This window comes from Sphaerodactylus townsendi, linkage group LG16, assembly GCF_021028975.2.
Source record: "Sphaerodactylus townsendi isolate TG3544 linkage group LG16, MPM_Stown_v2.3, whole genome shotgun sequence".
NCBI classification, from domain to species: Eukaryota; Metazoa; Chordata; class Lepidosauria; order Squamata; family Sphaerodactylidae; genus Sphaerodactylus; species Sphaerodactylus townsendi.
In genome coordinates, this window is record NC_059440.1 from 1,951,010 (window position 1) to 1,968,138 (window position 17,129).

At 41.7% G+C, this 17,129-nt stretch overlaps 1 protein-coding gene across 1 annotated transcript in view; it reads left to right on the plus strand.

Moving 5' to 3' along the window:
* The window catches only part of LOC125445913 (inositol-trisphosphate 3-kinase A-like), a 21,617-nt gene extending 6,565 nt beyond the window's left edge, over positions 1-15,052 (plus strand). The window contains exons 2-4 of the mRNA XM_048519350.1: positions 9,528-9,595; positions 12,200-12,296; positions 14,733-15,052. Coding sequence (XP_048375307.1) covers positions 9,528-9,595; positions 12,200-12,296; positions 14,733-14,995 — 428 coding nt within the window. The 3' untranslated portion in view covers positions 14,996-15,052. The remainder of the gene's footprint in view (positions 1-9,527; positions 9,596-12,199; positions 12,297-14,732) is intronic.
* Positions 15,053-17,129: the final 2,077 nt, after the last annotated feature.

Consider the following 17,129-nt stretch of genomic DNA (forward strand, 5'->3'; position numbering starts at 1 on the left):
GCTGCCCTAGCCCAGGAAGGTACTGCAGCATGGGCTCCTGGGATGGCCTTCCTGGGCTAGGGCAGTGGCCGGGAGGCCTGGGCAACCTCCAGCAGGGCTACAGCCTTCAGAGGCACCTGCAGGGGGCTGCCTGCCCGCCAGTCAGGCTGTGCACCTTTGGGCTGGTGGTGCGGCCTTTGGGGGAGGCCTGCTCGTGCCCAGCTGCTGCAGGGCTCTGAAAGCCCCCTCGCTCCTCCTCCCCTGGAAGAGGGAAGGATGGAGCTTTGAGTGCCTCAGAGCAGCTGGCCGCTTTTAGCAACCGGTTCACCCGAACCAGTACAAACCGACTGAATCCCACCACTGCTGCTATTCCCATCACTTCATGTTAGGTTCCAGAGCCTGATGTTCATTTTTTTTTCTCTGTTCCTTTTGACTGGCTGGAAATGCATATGCTACTCAATTGGTACTTCTGGAGTTCGAAGAAAGGACTCCTTGTTCAGGGGTTGTGACTTTCACCCATGATTCACTAAAAGTAAATCAAGCACTATTATATTACATGTATGGAGTCTTAAAGGAAATGTGAGATCATTTATTGGACTGTATATGTCACATAAAATGGTACCCAAAGTATTGTATAACCACAGTAAAAACAATGGAACAAATAACAAACAAGGTCAAAACCTAAAAGAAATATTTGTAGTGACCGTTGTTGAGAGCACTGCTACTCTCTGCTTTCTCCCACTTAATTTTCTTTAGGCTCCTTCACCAGGTGCAGATATTACTTTACCACATGTTCAACTTTGGAGTCAAAACAAAAGGAGATTGACTGGGAAAATCTTACAAAAGTGGAAGAAATTAAATCCTTTATAACTGTTATGATTTGGTCCTTCTCCCAAAACACATTCCTCAGGCTTAATTTTAAACTTTATTAAGCCAGAGGCTCTGAGCTGAAAAACAAAAGTTTCATTGTAAAATTGCATAATTGGCTATCATGTATATATTTTTTTATTTAAATTGGTTGTGGTCCTCTCCCCTCCAGTTTTGTAATATTTTCTGTGGAAGCTGAGTAGCCCTATCAGAATTCACAAAGGGAAAAACTATATGGAGTTGTTTGTCTTTCCAGTGTGGATTGCTGTGATGAGTCTCCGCTCCTAGATTTTATGCAGGATTTACTCTGAATAACTGGCACATTGTTGTGGAACTGGACAAAAGGGTAAATCCAGCTATTTCCATCTCAGTACAGTGAGGCCTTTTTAAACATGTGCAAGAAGGTGCCAGTTATGTAGTTAAAATCCAGGAATACCATCTTAGACCACCACCTGTAAAAAAAAATTTAAAGTCATCTTGCATGTTTGTCCAGATAATCATCTAAACTTTACAAGCTTCCATCTGACCACTTGCTTCTCCTTTGCCCATTCCAGTGTTATCTAGGATTGTAGATCAGTCATTTTGCATCCAGATTTGAGTTGGTTTAAGTCAGGGGTAGGGAACCTGCGGCTCTCCAGATGTTCAGGAACTACAATTCCCATCAGCCTCTGTCAGCATGGCCAATTGGCCATGCTGGTAGGGGCTGATGGGAATTGTAGTTCCTGAACATCTGGAGAGCCGCAGGTTCCCTACCCCTGTTCTAGATCTACTGGGGAAATTAAAATTCAGTAAGTCCTGATAGTGTACACCTAAGAGTTCTTAGGGAAGTCAAATGTGAGATTGTTGATCTACTAACCTGTAAATGCAATCTATCGCTAAATTCAGCCACTGCACCAGAAGACTGGAGAGTAGCAAATGTCACATTTATTTTTTAAAAGGAATCCAGAGGTGAACCAGGAAATTACAGGCCAGTTATTTCTGTCCAAGGCCAATTAGTAGAAACTGTAAACAAAGGTAGAATTATTATGGGAATAGAGGAACAAAGCCTGCTGAGAGAAAAACAGCAGGACTTGGCTCACCACCTTTTTGATTGAAAAAGTAATCAAGCATGTAGACAACAGTGACCCGTTATATACTTGGATTTTCAAAAGAGTTTTAAGAAGGTACCTCACCAAAGACTCCTAAGTAAACTTAGGCCACTTCCGCTCACGCAAAATAATGCGTTTTCAAACCACTTTCACAATTGTTTGCAATTGGATTTTGCCATTCCGCACAGCTTCAAAGAGCATTGAAAGCAGTTTGAAAGTGCATTATTCTGCATGTGCGGAATGAGCCTTAGTTACAGAATAAGGGGACAGGTTCTCTCATAAATTAAAATGGGTTAAATGACAAGAAGCAGAGTAGGAATAAATGGACAGTTCCCACAGTGGAGGGAAGTAAGCTGTGAGATCCTACAAGAACAGTAATGGAACTAGTACTGTTTAATTGTTCATAAATTATCTGAACCTAGAAGTGGGTAGGGTAGTGACCCAGTTTACAGATGACACAAAACTATTCAGGCTGGTAAAATTCAGGACTGACTATGAAGAGCTTCAGGAGGCTATCCACAAATTGGGTGAATGGGCGACAGTATGACAGGGAAAATTCAGTGTTGCTAAGTGTAAGGTGACACACACTGGAACAAAAATCCCAACTTCAATGTAGGCGAATAGGTGTGAACCTACTGAGGCTAAGGAAAAAAAATTGGGATCTTAGCAGATGGCTCAAGAAACGTGTCAATTGTTCTGAAGCTGTGAACAAGGCAGATTCGACATTGGGAATTATTAGGAAACGGACTGAAAATCAAATGGGCCAATATTATAATTTCCCTGCATACAGCTATGGTATGGCTTCATTTGAAATACTGCGTACGTTCTGGAAGAGTTTGGATTTATATCCCCCCTTTCTCTCCTGCAGGAGACTCAAAGGGGCTTACAATTTCTCTGCCCTTCCCCCCTCACAACAAACACCCTGTGAGGTAGGTGGGGCTGAGAGAGCTCTGAGAAGCTGTGACTAGCCCAAGGTCACCCAGCTGGCATGTGTGGGAGTGCACAGGCTAATCTGAATTCGCCAGATAAGCCTCCACAGCTCAAGCAGCAGAGCTGGGAATCAAACCTGGTTCCTCCAGATTAGATACACGAGCTCTTAACCTCCTACGTCACTCTTGTCTCAAAAAGGGCATTGCAGGGCTGGAAAAAGTGCAGAAGAGGGCAACCAAGATGATGTTACTCTTCAGTTTAGGAAAGAGATGACTGCAGTCATAGACAGTTTAAAAAGAGGATTAGACAGATTTGTGGAGGTCTGTCGGTTGCTACTAGCCACAATGACTATAAGGAGCCTCCAAGTTAAGTGGCAGGAGACAACATCATGAGATGATCTTGGCCGCTATGCCATTTTGTTGGACATCTAGATTAACTGGTTGACCAGTTGTGTAAGCTACAACTAAGGTATCACTTAAGAACTTTGTAGCATGTTTATCAATAACTCCACAGGGCTGGGAAGATAAAAAAAAATAGTTGCAAGTAGAATGGAACTGAATGGACTAGGTCTGTTGTTAGAAGGGAGTGACTTGCAGAAGTTTGAAATGCAATATAACCGGTTCTTTGCAATGTGCCTAGCATTGAGACTCTTGGCTGCAATTGCCTGTCATAGTTACTACTATAATTAAGAAGATAATGTTGACGTGTAAATGGTAGTAATTTTCATTTATGGTTCAGATTCTTGAACCTATGTGGCTTTTTCCCTCCTCTGTTGATTTAAAAAAAAAACTCCTCCAAAAATGTAAATAGATTTAAAAAGGGCTAGGAACTTGAATGTGTTCCTGCTTACCCACTCCTTGCCCAAATAAAGGCACATTTTTGCCCTCCAGAAGTATTTTTGTATAGCATTCCATGCCCTTCCAACTAAATCCAATGGAAGAATACTCTTGAATAAATGTTTTGTTTAAAAAAAATTAACAGTAAACATTCAGCAGGCAAGCAGTTTTCTGTACTATGTACCTTTAAACAGACTGTTTAATCTTGCTCTGATTTTACAATGTGAACATTAACTAACTTGTCTGTGTTCTTAAATTGTAAAACTAAATCAGCTTTTAAAAGCCCTTTCCATGGGTTTGACTTATTTTCATGCGAGTTGTTTACAACGTATCTTGCTGCCAAATGCTACATTTTTTCCTTTTCCAATTTTATCCCTCCATTTGATTCTGGAAACGTTTTTTCTTCATTTTTCCTTCACTGTTTTCCCAAGCACCTTTACCATGATGTTCTTTTGACCCATTTCCGAGCCAACTTCCCTTGAGTGTGCAATGATGTTGAAATGGCCTTTATTTCTCTGTCCAACAAATATCTGGCCCTTATCCAGGCCCCCATGTAGTTGCCCAACCTTCCCTTCAGCCTTTTTCTTCTCCGTTTCATCCTCCATTTTCTAAAGGAATATTTTTTTAAAAAATTCTCCATCTCGTTAGCAATGTAAGGGATAAGACATAAGCCAAGTCAATTATATCAGTTTTGTTGATTTCATCATGAATACGTGATGTCAAGACAAAGATACAATGTCAGCAACTGACATTGACAAGGGAAGTTGTTTTTGCAGGAGGAAATTGACAAGGGACTGCCACAGTAACATGGTGCTTTACTGTGTCTTTTTTCCTCTGGCAGGAATGCTGATTTGCCTAAAGTTACTGACATAATATGGTAGCAGTTCTTCATTTTGATGGAACTTCAAATATGTTTTAAAATTGGGCTTTACTCTGTATACTTTGGCTATGAATAGACCTTCTTATAAAGCAGAATTCATCAGATGGCAGATGTTGGATTTACTTAAACCAAGATGATTTAAATCATGATTTAAATTACCAAGAAAAAATCCTTTAAAAAGTAGTTGGTTTAGATCAGAGTGGTTTGTTTTTTTTTTGGCTATTTGTGAGCAAGATATTTCTTGAATAAAAGTGCATACTAGTTTATTGCTAAAACTTGTATTTCTAAAATCAAGCACCGTAGCACCTTAGAGACTAACAAGATTTTTTGATAAAAATCTGGCAAAGGAACTTTTAACTATCAAAAGCTTATTTCCCCTCCCCCCCAAAAAAAAATCTTGTTGGTCTCTAAGGTGCTACTGTGCTTGGATCTGCTGTTAAACTGTAGACCAGCATGGCTGCCCTCTGAAACTATAAAGTATACTAACTTAAAAATGAATAGTCAATACAGGGTTGTGTACATAACGTTTCTTAAATATTTAACAACTAGCAGTAAAGCCCACTGTACAAACAAATACAATGGACTCTAGAAAACTTGGTGGGTTAACGGCACCCCCAAAGGACCCAGCCCGTCCTGTCTTTCTCCCATCTTGCCTCAAGTCACTAGCTCCCTCCTTGTTGTCCTCCTCTTCCTGGATGCCTGCATTGGCATGCAGGAATTAATGGCACCCACCAAAAGGTGCCTTTTCTGCCAACTAACCCTGTGTCACCAGCTCCCTCCTCCTCCTGTTCCCAGACACCTGTATTGCCATGCAACAGTTAATGGTGCAGTTGCAGCTACCAGCAGTTGCGAACTTCCCATAGGGAGTAGCCAACGCATGTACCTGCTCCTATTCAGGCAGCTGCGGGCAGTACAGTGATTGTATTTTTTCAGCAGGGGTGGAAGAACAAATGCATGAGAGAGTAAGTAACCACTAAATTCTGCTGTTGTGTTTGTGTTGTTTTTTACTTGTTCTGTGTAACCCCCACCCCCAGGCCATGTATGCATAGCGATTGGCTGGAAGTGAGTTGTGCATGGCAATTGGCTGGAAATGCGTTGTTGCTACCATGACTAGCCTTTTATATAATAGGATATTTTTACTACATTAGAAAATTATACGATACATTGCTTAAGTTTTGTGTGAACTAGTCTGCTCAGAAGTTTAATGTCATTCAGGTAGGCTTACAAACAGCAAAGTGTCCCTAGGATTGCGGCCTTCATGGTTGTAATACAGCCATGACTGTCTTTTTATAGATGCTGACTATAATCAGCACTTGAAAGAGGTTTTGCTTTCATGTTCCTTTCTGCTTTAGTGTTCCCCTTCTTCAAATCTCAACACTTTTTTAATTGCTATATTTTATTCAAGAGGTTTTATTGTGATTTTACTGTTTTTAACCTTTGTAAGCTGCCTAGAAATGCAAGTATGAGGCAGGGCATAACTATCACAAATAAATAAATAATAAATAGTAACACTAGAAGCAAGAATTGTGCCAAGCTGGAATAAAGGATTCATCAGATGAATCAGAGGTTGACACTGTGGTAACTTGCTGGTCCCTGGTTTCTGGTATCGAACCACAATAGAAGAACAAGAAATACTGGTCCCCCATTGGAGCAGTCTCTCATCTAGGCTATTCATCTAGGCTGATAGTTTTATGGCAGGAGCTTCAGCTTTCTGGAGCAGTTTGCTAGATGGTCTAATACAGCAGGGCTCTTAGCAATCAGCCGGATGGTGGATTTTACTGGATCTGGGACATTGCAGCTGATATTTTAAATTTTATGAATTTTTAAATTTGTGTGGACTTGCTATTGTTGGCTGGGTTTATAAACCACCTTGAGTCACTGTTTCTGGCAAGAAAGGTGGATAAAATGTTTTATTAAGTGCATAAATTGCATTGTATGATCACTGGCAGTGATGATTTCCTCATAATTGTTTTTTTTTCCAAACTCAGAATCACGTTGGATTGCCTCAGAGGTTACTTCTTTATAATCAAACCCTAATACTGTACATCTTGTTAGGTTGCAAACATTTTCTTGAGATATTCAATGAAATACAAATTTCACCTTTTTCCTCTTACTGTGAAAATCCCTAGCCATAATTTGGCTGATTCTTTCTTACTGCTGCTTCCTCCTTACTGCTAAGTCCTAAAGTGGTACAAAGAAGACGAACCTCACCATTCATCCAGCATGATGCAAACCGATCACGTTCATACCAGTTACCTTGGTTGAATATCCCATCCACAAATCAACAAGGTCTTCCGACACTGATCACTGATCATGATACACGTAGAATAAGTACATGTGCACAAGGAACAATTATGTGGCATCTTAAAATAAAGTACCTTCTGCTTTTTCATTCATAGATAAGCTGTTTGCTTTGCTAACCGCAGGTAGTGAATTTAGGAATTTTGACCAATGAAATCTGTAGTATTTTTAGATCAAACGTTACCAAAACTTCATTCAACTGAGTAAAGCTTTTCTGTTTCTGTGGCACACAGCCTTCCTTCTGGAATAGCTCTTTTGTTTTTGATGAGATTACTTGCAGGGTAATACATTCAAAATGAAAGGCACTCATACAATCAGATCTTTTAATTAAAAAACCCCATGATGGTAACTAAATGAAAAGATGGTGGACTAAATAAAAGAAAGGAAGTGGTGAATGCTTGGTGGTGTGGGACCATGAACAATATTATACAAGTTGAAAGTCAAGTGTTGAATTTGTTCATACTATTCTATTTCTTGTTATGCATCAGTTTCTCCCCATTAATGAGTTCATGTACTGATCTGAGCCTCTTTCACTGTTGTCCCTATGTTGTCAATAATATTTCCAGTTATGTTCCTTGGTATCCATGGGACCAGCTACAGAGATGCAAAACCAAATCAATCTCATGGGTCATTTTGTTGAAGATATCATCCAGGGAGTTCGAATGAGGTTCAGTGGAATGCTAGTGACGCTCATGTGTTCTTGTTGTCATCTGAGTCATGCAGATTGGTGAATTTCCAGGTTATGGGCAGGATGAGACCAATTAACTGAAACTCAGTCCAAAGAAGACTGAGGTGCTTCTTGATAATGTAGCTTGCTTTATAGCTCAGATTGTTCTTGATATGTTTTATTCCCATTCAGGGTTTACCATTAAAGGATAATGTGCATGAAGGAAGAAGAATGTATATTCCCTGAGCTTTTATGAGAAAGGGCAGGTTGAAAATATAATAAATAAATGTTATGGCTTTGCTATCTTGTTTTCTACTAGAGGCACATTTTCTTAAATAATAATCTCCAGACCAAGACACACCAAGGCACCACATCTAAATCTTGGAGGTGGTTTTATGCCAAGTTAAGTTCTAACACTCCATTGGTTACCTATCAGAGTTCAGTTCAAGATTCTTGCTGTCACTTACAAAGGTCTTAATGGCTTCAGGCCCACATTCCAGCAGGACCATGTTCCTTGCTGTGTTCTGCTGCAGCCGTTGTACTCATCTGAGCAAAGCCTTTTGAAGGTGTAAACAGGTAAAATTGACAAGTGTCTGTTCATGCACATTCTCTGTGGTGTATCTTACATTAAGGCTCTTACACTAAAGCCCCTTCTGCACATGCAGAATAATTCACTTTCAGTCCACTTTCACAGTTGTTTGTGAGTGGACTTTGCTATTCCGCACAATGAAATTCAGCTGCAGAGTGCACTGAAAATAGATTAAAAGTGCATTATTCTGCATGTGTGGAAGGGGCCTAAGAGATTACCAGAAAGCCCCTCTCTTTTTTTCATTTCGCATAAAATCAAAAACCAACTCGTTCAGGAGGGCATTCTTTTGAAGGGATCAGTACAGTAGTATGCAGATAGTATTATAGTCTCTTGCAGTGTTTATTGTACATATCACTCCTCCTTACTGGAGTGGTAATGTCTTCTACCTTTGAGGCTCCTTCCTACATTACAGTATGTCAACCCACGACAGTTTTGTTGCCTTTACAGGGGTGTTTTTTTGCCTGTGTTATTTTCAGTTCTGTAATCCTAGCCCAACTGTATTGTTTTGCTCATTCTAGAGCTTTGGTTTTCTTTCCTGTTCGAGTCTCGGTGAGAATGGTGGGCTATAAATGAAGTTAATGAGTTATCTAATAAAGATTTTTTTGCACAAGTATAGTTGGAGAGTAGCATGGCTACTTCTTCTCTAGAACTGAGTGGGAGGGATGACAGTTCTGAGAGTGAAATAGTTAAGAACCTCCATGTTCATAGGCAATGTAGGCCATTATCAGGTGCTGGACACAAACAGGAAAAGCTGCCACTATAGCCTGCCACTTGAGCTTCCTAGAAATGAATAGATGGACCCAATCCAACAAATACAGCTATGTTCTTAAGTGTTTTTCTTAGGCAATGTGGCACATTATGCACTTATTCAGGCACAGTACTGAGGCTTAGAATTATCAACTCAGCTCAAAGGACATATAAAAGTGAAAGAAATCATAGAGGAGGCTGACTGGCAATTAACTCAGGCTATAAAAAAACTCTTCCCTCTTTTGTTTCTTGCTGTCATAATAGCACTCTGTGGGCTTGTGTAGGCTTGTACCGTTGAGCATGAGAGCTCAGGGAGAAAAAAAATCCATCTTGATTTTGTTCAAAATACCAGCAGAGATTTTCTTTGCAAAAGATGCAGGGATCATGAAAATTAACCAATGTAGGCAGGCTAGGCAGTATGATTCCTCCTTCATTTCTAAAAATTAACCTCATCCACCAACTTAAAGCCAACATTTCTTGTACTTTTTAAACCTACAGTTACTTTAAGTGAATTGTATAATTTCTAGAACTGAGATACCTTGGCAGAAAAATGTGTATCTTTTCCTTTGTTCTTTGTGCTGTCAAATGTATTTAGTATCAGCTATACTGCGTACATCCGATCAAGAGTGCTGCAGTGTGTGAGGTTTACAGAATACAAACAGGCACTTGATCCAACCAGAGTGTTCTGGATTCAGAAACAAGTTTCTGCATGTGAGTCAGCTGTAGTGGGAATTCCACAGGTTTTTTGTGAAGGGGGGCGGGGAGTAAGAAAACTTTGGCTGCAATCCTAAACACACCTATCAGGGAATGAGGCCCACTTGACCTGGTAAGATTTTCTTCTACATAAGTGTGCTTAACATTATCCTGTTCTTTGGGGAGGAAAGCACGACTGAAGACCTACCTGAGTGTGGCCAAAATAAATCAATGTTGAGTGCTTTTTATACTAGTTGGATGGCTGTACAATACTTCCTGTCCATATTTGTAATTCTGCGTTCTGCAGCTGGGGCTGTATTATAATAGCTTGCTGAACAAGAGCTCTGTAACATAATTTTCAGGGAACTTTGCGGTTAATAAATTGGGGGGTAAAAAATTGTTTGAAATGATTGTATTTTCAAGTACTGTTATAATGATCATCCTAGTTTCACTTCCATTGAGAGAGGTTTCTGTTGCCGTCTTTTAAAAGGTCATTTTCTGCTGTTGAGACAGCAGTTGTTCTATTTCCCCTTCTATCTACAGCCCTATATTCAGAGATGCCCCAGCTTCACCAGGAGAGGGTTAAGCAAGGTGACACTGAAGTATCTTACTGTAACCCTGTTTAAAATGATAACATAAATGGCTACCCGTAGTTGAGTCTTCATTTGTTCATTGGAAGTATGCGACAAATCAGTGATTACCCCAAATCATCCAGATTATACGGAAGGAGAAAGTAAAGAAAATTTATATTTTCTACTTAGTTTGAAATATATTACTTGCTGTGTATCTTTTGAGGTTAGGTAGCATGTAAAGATATTGTAAAGTGACTTTCTCATTGGAGGCAGAGGACATCTTGTTGGGTGATTCCCACCATCCAATCAGGGAGGCAGGAAATTATTTTTTTGCTTCCTTCTTCAAGGGTATCCATAGAGTGGATAAGGAAAATGCAGCAGCTCCCCCCCCCCCGCCCAGGTAATAAAAGACTCTTAGAAGGGGCAAATTGTTGAAAGTGGCTGCATTTGATGCTGATGCCACACTAGGCTCCGTGATTTTCTCATCCAGGAGTCTCCCCTCAGCTGCTGCTGCCAGACCAAGGAGTTTTTTTCCACAGTTCTCAGAAGCACCGATAACCTTATTGACCTTACTAAGGCTCCTAATTTCCAATGTGGATGCCATTCAGTATGGGAGGTCTCAGGTTAGGCCTCTCCAACACTTGCTGAGACCTTATTGGCTACAGATCAGGCAGACAGAGGACATCTCTCATCGCAGTTCCACTCAAGCTGAGAACATGCCTTCAATGGTGGACAAATTCTTCCAGCCTCAGACAGGGCAAGACATATTTTGTCCAACGGTACATGGAGATATTCACAGATGTCAGCCTGTCCAGGTGGGGGCCACTCTGGAAGGTATTCCATCCCAAGGTCAGTGGTCACTGAGATCCCTTTAAAATTCCTTAGGATGAAAGGACAAGATCACGCTCTGCCTGGATACTACCTTTTGTCCTAAGGTCAATTCATCTTTCCATAGAAACAAAGAGATAGACCTCCCTTCATTCTGTCCACATCCCAAACACCGACAGGAAATCATCTGACACAGGCTCGATGTCTGTTGAGCACTTAAATGTTTCCTTATCAGAACACATAAGGAAGTCGGAAGCATTGTACATTAAAGTATCTCCACCCAATGTGGGCTTAAAAAATGTCCAAACCTACCATTGGCAAGACAATTCGAGATTGTATTGCTAAAGCATACAAGTGCATGGGGAAGGAGCCACCTCAAAAGATCACTGCACGTTCTCTGAGGAGTGCAGCAGCTAATGAAGCCTTCAAAAGACAGGCTACAGTGGAGGAGGTATGTAAAGCGGCCACCTGGTCCTCACTATCATCCTTCATCAGACACTACAAAATAGATAAATATCATTCTTGGTAGGAAAGTGTTGCAGGCAGTGCTGGAGAATCATGACAGTGTCCCACCCATTTAAGGACACTGCTCTGGAAGGACCCAGCAATATGTCCTCTGCCTCCAATGAGAATGGCCCATTGGTCACTTACCGTGAAGGGTTCTTCTCATTGGAGGATATGAGGACACCATCGTTGTTGATTCTAACTGTAAGTTAATATTTTTGAGGTTCATTGACAGTCGTAAAATTACAAGATTAGTTAGTTAAACTGCTTACAGAGTCACCAAAACTGAGCCAAGGCTGACTCCCACAGGAAGAAGAAAGCAAGAAAATCATTTTCTGCCTCCCTGATAGGATGGTGGGAATCACCCAGCAAGATGTCCTCCTATCCTCCGATGAGAAGGACCCTTCACAGTAAGTGCCCAATGGGCTGTTCTACAAAACAAAACTTGAGAATCACAATATGTGGTGTTCCCTGAGATGGGCAGTGTCTTGTGAGAGTTGCCTGACCCTTTGATCAACCCTTCCTTTATCTGCTTGCATAGTGAGTCACTTACATTATCAGCATCTTAATAACAATCTACCAGATATAGTAACAGATGCTTCTTAGAGGTGAAAAGAGACTCACAAGTGCAAATGGTAAGCCATGGATCTCTATGCATCTAGTTACTCAGCATTCTCTGTATGATTAGATCCTGATGGATTTTTCCCTTTTGTTCCAGAAAAAAGCATGGCAAACAATAAAAACAATTGTCAACTTGCCAGTCATCAGTCCGTTCAAGAAGCGATACTCCTGGGTGCAGCTGGCTGGTCACACAGGTGAAAAAACCCTTCCATTTTCCTTGACATTTACAAAAAGTTGATAATAAAATTGCATAGATTTTGAAGGACTTCTGAATACAAAATAAGTCAGTCTTCATATGAATGCTCCAAACTTCTTAGCCCAAATAAATTAGTTATTTTTGCGCAGAGATCAAAAACACTGAGATAGCTGTATTTTTTAATGTAGTTTGAAATATGCTACCCATTTTGTATATTAGTAGCATAAACATCTTAAAAATGAAACCTGTACCTTGTTAAGATACTTGGTCAATTTTGCCAGAAGTAAATACAGACAACATCATAAACTGACTGTGGCTATGGGATCATTCAAATATGACTCCCAAGCTCCTGTGAAAATACCAAATATTGTATGTAACAAATTTTGTTTCACATCCACATGGTGTAAAGAAAAGCTTGAACATGAAGCAAGTATTTTTAACAGCTTCACTAACTGGAACGTTGTTGTTAAAAACTCGTGTAAAGTTTAAAAATGGAAATGCCCGCAATCCTAACCCATTCCATAGTTTTCATAATATGAATAATAAATTTGAGTAAGCAGAGCTAGCAGTATCATGACTGTGTTTTGCCTAGCTGGGTGAAACATTTAGCTTGCATGATGAGATATCTCCTATAACCAGTGTGAGAAAGAAGCAAAGTATACAAATTAGGAAAGCCTCTTGCCCCCCCCCTCCCCCGGAAGTGTGTCCATACACAGATGCAGACAACCACACCTCTGTCTTGGACTTGGTATACTGTCGTCCAGATGCTCAGTGTTTCACTCTTTTTGCATATGGAAGTTCTTTTGAACCTATATTCTGAGGAGAAAATCAAGCAGATGATACACTTACAAGACCACTGCTGGAATAGACTGATGGTGTAGGTTGCAAAGAACTTGGCGAAGTTTGATATGGTAGCAAATGCTGCCTGAGCAGGTAGTATTTTTTTTAGTTTTTGGAGAAGCTGATAGGATCTCATTTGGTCAAGCTGCTTACTGTCTTTAAGTGATTTATGCCAGGCTTCTGCAATAACTTGTCTGTCTGAGGGATGAGAAATGTGCCAGTTAACTGGGAAGTGTAAATACTATATTTCCCCTTTTAAAATTAGAACAGTTGCAGCTGAACTTGCTCTGATTCATACATTCCAGTGCTGGCAGCAAACATTAGACCAAATTTATGTGGATGAATGCAGAGTATGGTTTGGGATTGGCCTCATTCTCTCTGTTTGGTGCATTAATTTGTTTCAGGTGCCATGGGCTAATTACCATCTATTAATAAGGGGGAAAAATCCTCCTTCCATCTGTGGTGTTCTGGAAGGGGAAATGGCTCCCTTTTGACTCATTTCCAGTCTCACTGTACTGATCATGTGGGTTGTGGTGGATAAATTTTAATCTTAGGATAGTAAAATATTGAAGCTGCATGGTTCCAAGAGTTTTACAGTATCTGGAGAAAATTGCATGTGTGTATTCAAAATGCATGACTTGGCTTCTAGCATTGAGTCGCTGGTTAATGATCCATAATCACTTTGTCTTACACCCTAAGAACAGGTACATCGTAGCTCTCAATTCAGGACACAGTAATAGCATTTCGAAGATTTAATCATATTATCTGACTGTCAAAGTAATAGCATGACTTAACTTGTTAACTTTCTGTGCTGTCTAGTGTTTCTAGAGCAAGTCCACGTATACATTTTATGTGACTTTTTAAATAGACAGATGCTGTTTACAGTGTCCTTTTTACAAGAAATATACTATATTTCCAGGAAAGTCTTTATCTAGAACAGGGGTAGGGAACCTGCGGCTCGAGAGCTGCATGCGGCTCTTCTGCCCTTGCACTGCGGCTCCACGAGCCGAGCTGCCGGCCCCATCCTTGCCCATCCTGCAGGCAGCAGGCAGGTGCACCAACTGCCCATGGGCGGCTGGGCTGCTCCGCGGGCTTCCCCTCTCGCCCGCCCCATTGGAGCAGGGGGGGGCGCTTTCCTGGCGGCTGGCGAGGCCGAGCCACCGGCTTCATCCTTGCCCACCCTGCAGGCAGCAGGGCGGGCGCACCAATTGCCCCTGGCCGGCTGGGCCGCACCGCGGGCTTCCCCTCTCGCCCGCCCCGTTTGAGCGGGGCGGGTGCTTTCTTGGCGGCCGGCGAGGCTGAGCTGCTGGCCCCATCCTTGCCCGCCCTGCAGGCAGCAGGCGGGCGCATCCATGCGCTTCTCAGAATGAGCGGAGTAAAAGGTAAAAAAACCCCAATATATACAGTGTTACCTTTATTTTAAATGTCAAAAATTATTTGCGGCTCCAAGTGTTTTCTTTTCCCGTGGAAAACGGGTCCAAATGGCTCTTTGAGTGTTAAAGGTTCCCTACCCCTGATCTAGAAGGTAAGGGTGTGGTGGTTAAATCAGAAGAGAGGCTTTCCCTCAATATGTCAGTGTGTTTTTTTATTACAGGAAGTTTCAAGGCAGCTGATGGTGGGACTATTCTGAAACGCTACTCGGAAAATGAGGAGAAGTGCTTTGAACTGCTGATGAACGATCGGTTATACTCCTGTGTCCCCGTCTTCCATGGTGTGGTGGAGAGAGATGGTGAATCTTATATCCAACTAGACGATCTTCTTACAAACTTTGAGGGACCTTGTGTGATGGACTGTAAGATGGGGATAAGGTGGGAGACCTTGAAATCCAGTTGTCTCATTGTGATAGAGATGAGATAGGTGCATGCTTGTTGCCTTATTGGTGAATGGGAGAGTTTCTACTACAATGATACAAAAGCTGTGAGCTCTTTGAGAATAAATCTTGATTTAAAAAAAAGAATTGAAAATTGGGGTTGATGGCTTTCCTGTGCTGCCTGCTCAGCTCTCCACAAGCCCACATCTCTCTCTTGCTTACTTCCAAGCCCTCTTCTAAGACTCTGTTTCAATGTGGTGAGGGTCAGGTTCAGTATCATAAGTGGTTGATGCCATTCCTGACAGAATAAAACTGATTTGCTTGACAGGATAGCCTGCACCAATGCAGTTCATATTTCTCTTTACATTAGAGTTATTTTGTTAGTCTTTCTCCTGTGGCCTTTGAGATGCCATAGATTCTTCAGCCAAAGGGGCCAGGTCTCACTCAGGAAAGGCTTTAACCTGTCTTCTCCCTTAACAGAAGAAGGTCAGTAGGATTCTTGTTCTGTACAAAATGTCTGCACTAACACTTATTACCAATCAGTCATATTTAGCAACTTTAAAAAGAAACAATTAAAATTCCCCCATATATTTAAGCATAAATGTTGAAGGATCTCTGTTTCATACCACCCATACCAAGTTTCAGTATTGTTGCACAGAATTGAATTATTAATACATTTGTATTGGGTCACATCTGCAAAATATGCCCAAAAGCACCATTCTCAAAAACTGTGACTGAGACTGACTTATCCAAATGAAGCTAGGACAATAAATTTTCCAGGTTGATTTATTCAGCTTATTTAGAACAGTAGAATTGATGTCATTGCTTCATTTTGGTTAGGTTCTCATTTCTTCTATTCAGTGGTGGGATTCTAATTATTTAGCTACCAGTTTGCCCCCTTTGCCATGCGCCCCCCCTTGCTGCCCACTTACCTGGCAGCTGCGCCCCCCCTTTCGATGCTGAACCAGGGGAGGCAAGGAAAGGCAGCGACCCGAGTGTGTGTGTGTGGGAGGAGGCTTTTTCCAGCATTGGATGGGGGCCCAGGTTGGTGGCGGCCGCTGGAGACCGCTGCAGGGGGCTGGCCAGCGGCAGCCTGCATGGGGCTGTTGGCCACAGCCCTGCTGGAAGGCCGCCCAGGCCTCCTGGCTGCTGCCCTAGCCCAGGAAGGTACTGCAGCATGGGCTCCTGGGATGGCCTTCCTGGGCTAGGGCAGTGGCCGGGAGGCCTGGGCAACCTCCAGCAGGGCTACAGCCTTCAGAGGCACCTGCAGGGGGCTGCCTGCCCGCCAGTCAGGCTGTGCACCTTTGGGCTGGTGGTGCGGCCTTTGGGGGAGGCCTGCTCGTGCCCAGCTGCTGCAGGGCTCTGAAAGCCCCCTCGCTCCTCCTCCCCTGGAAGAGGGAAGGATGGAGCTTTTAGTGCCTCAGAGCAGCTGGCCGCTTTTAGCAACCGGTTCACCCGAACCAGTACAAACCGACTGAATCCCACCACTGCTGCTATTCCCATCACTTCATGTTAGGTTCCAGAGCCTGATGTTCATTTTTTTTCTCTGTTCCTTTTGACTGGCTGGAAATGCATATGCTACTCAATTGGTACTTCTGGAGTTCGAAGAAAGGACTCCTTGTTCAGGGGTTGTGACTTTCACCCATGATTCACTAAAAGTAAATCAAGCACTATTATATTACATGTATGGAGTCTTAAAGGAAATGTGAGATCATTTATTGGACTGTATATGTCACATAAAATGGTACCCAAAGTATTGTATAACCACAGTAAAAACAATGGAACAAATAACAAACAAGGTCAAAACCTAAAAGAAATATTTGTAGTGACCGTTGTTGAGAGCACTGCTACTCTCTGCTTTCTCCCACTTAATTTTCTTTAGGCTCCTTCACCAGGTGCAGATATTACTTTACCACATGTTCAACTTTGGAGTCAAAACAAAAGGAGATTGACTGGGAAAATCTTACAAAAGTGGAAGAAATTAAATCCTTTATAACTGTTATGATTTGGTCCTTCTCCCAAAACACATTCCTCAGGCTTAATTTTAAACTTTATTAAGCCAGAGGCTCTGAGCTGAAAAACAAAAGTTTCATTGTAAAATTGCATAATTGGCTATCATGTATATATTTTTTTATTTAAATTGGTTGTGGTCCTCTCCCCTCCAGTTTTGTAATATTTTCT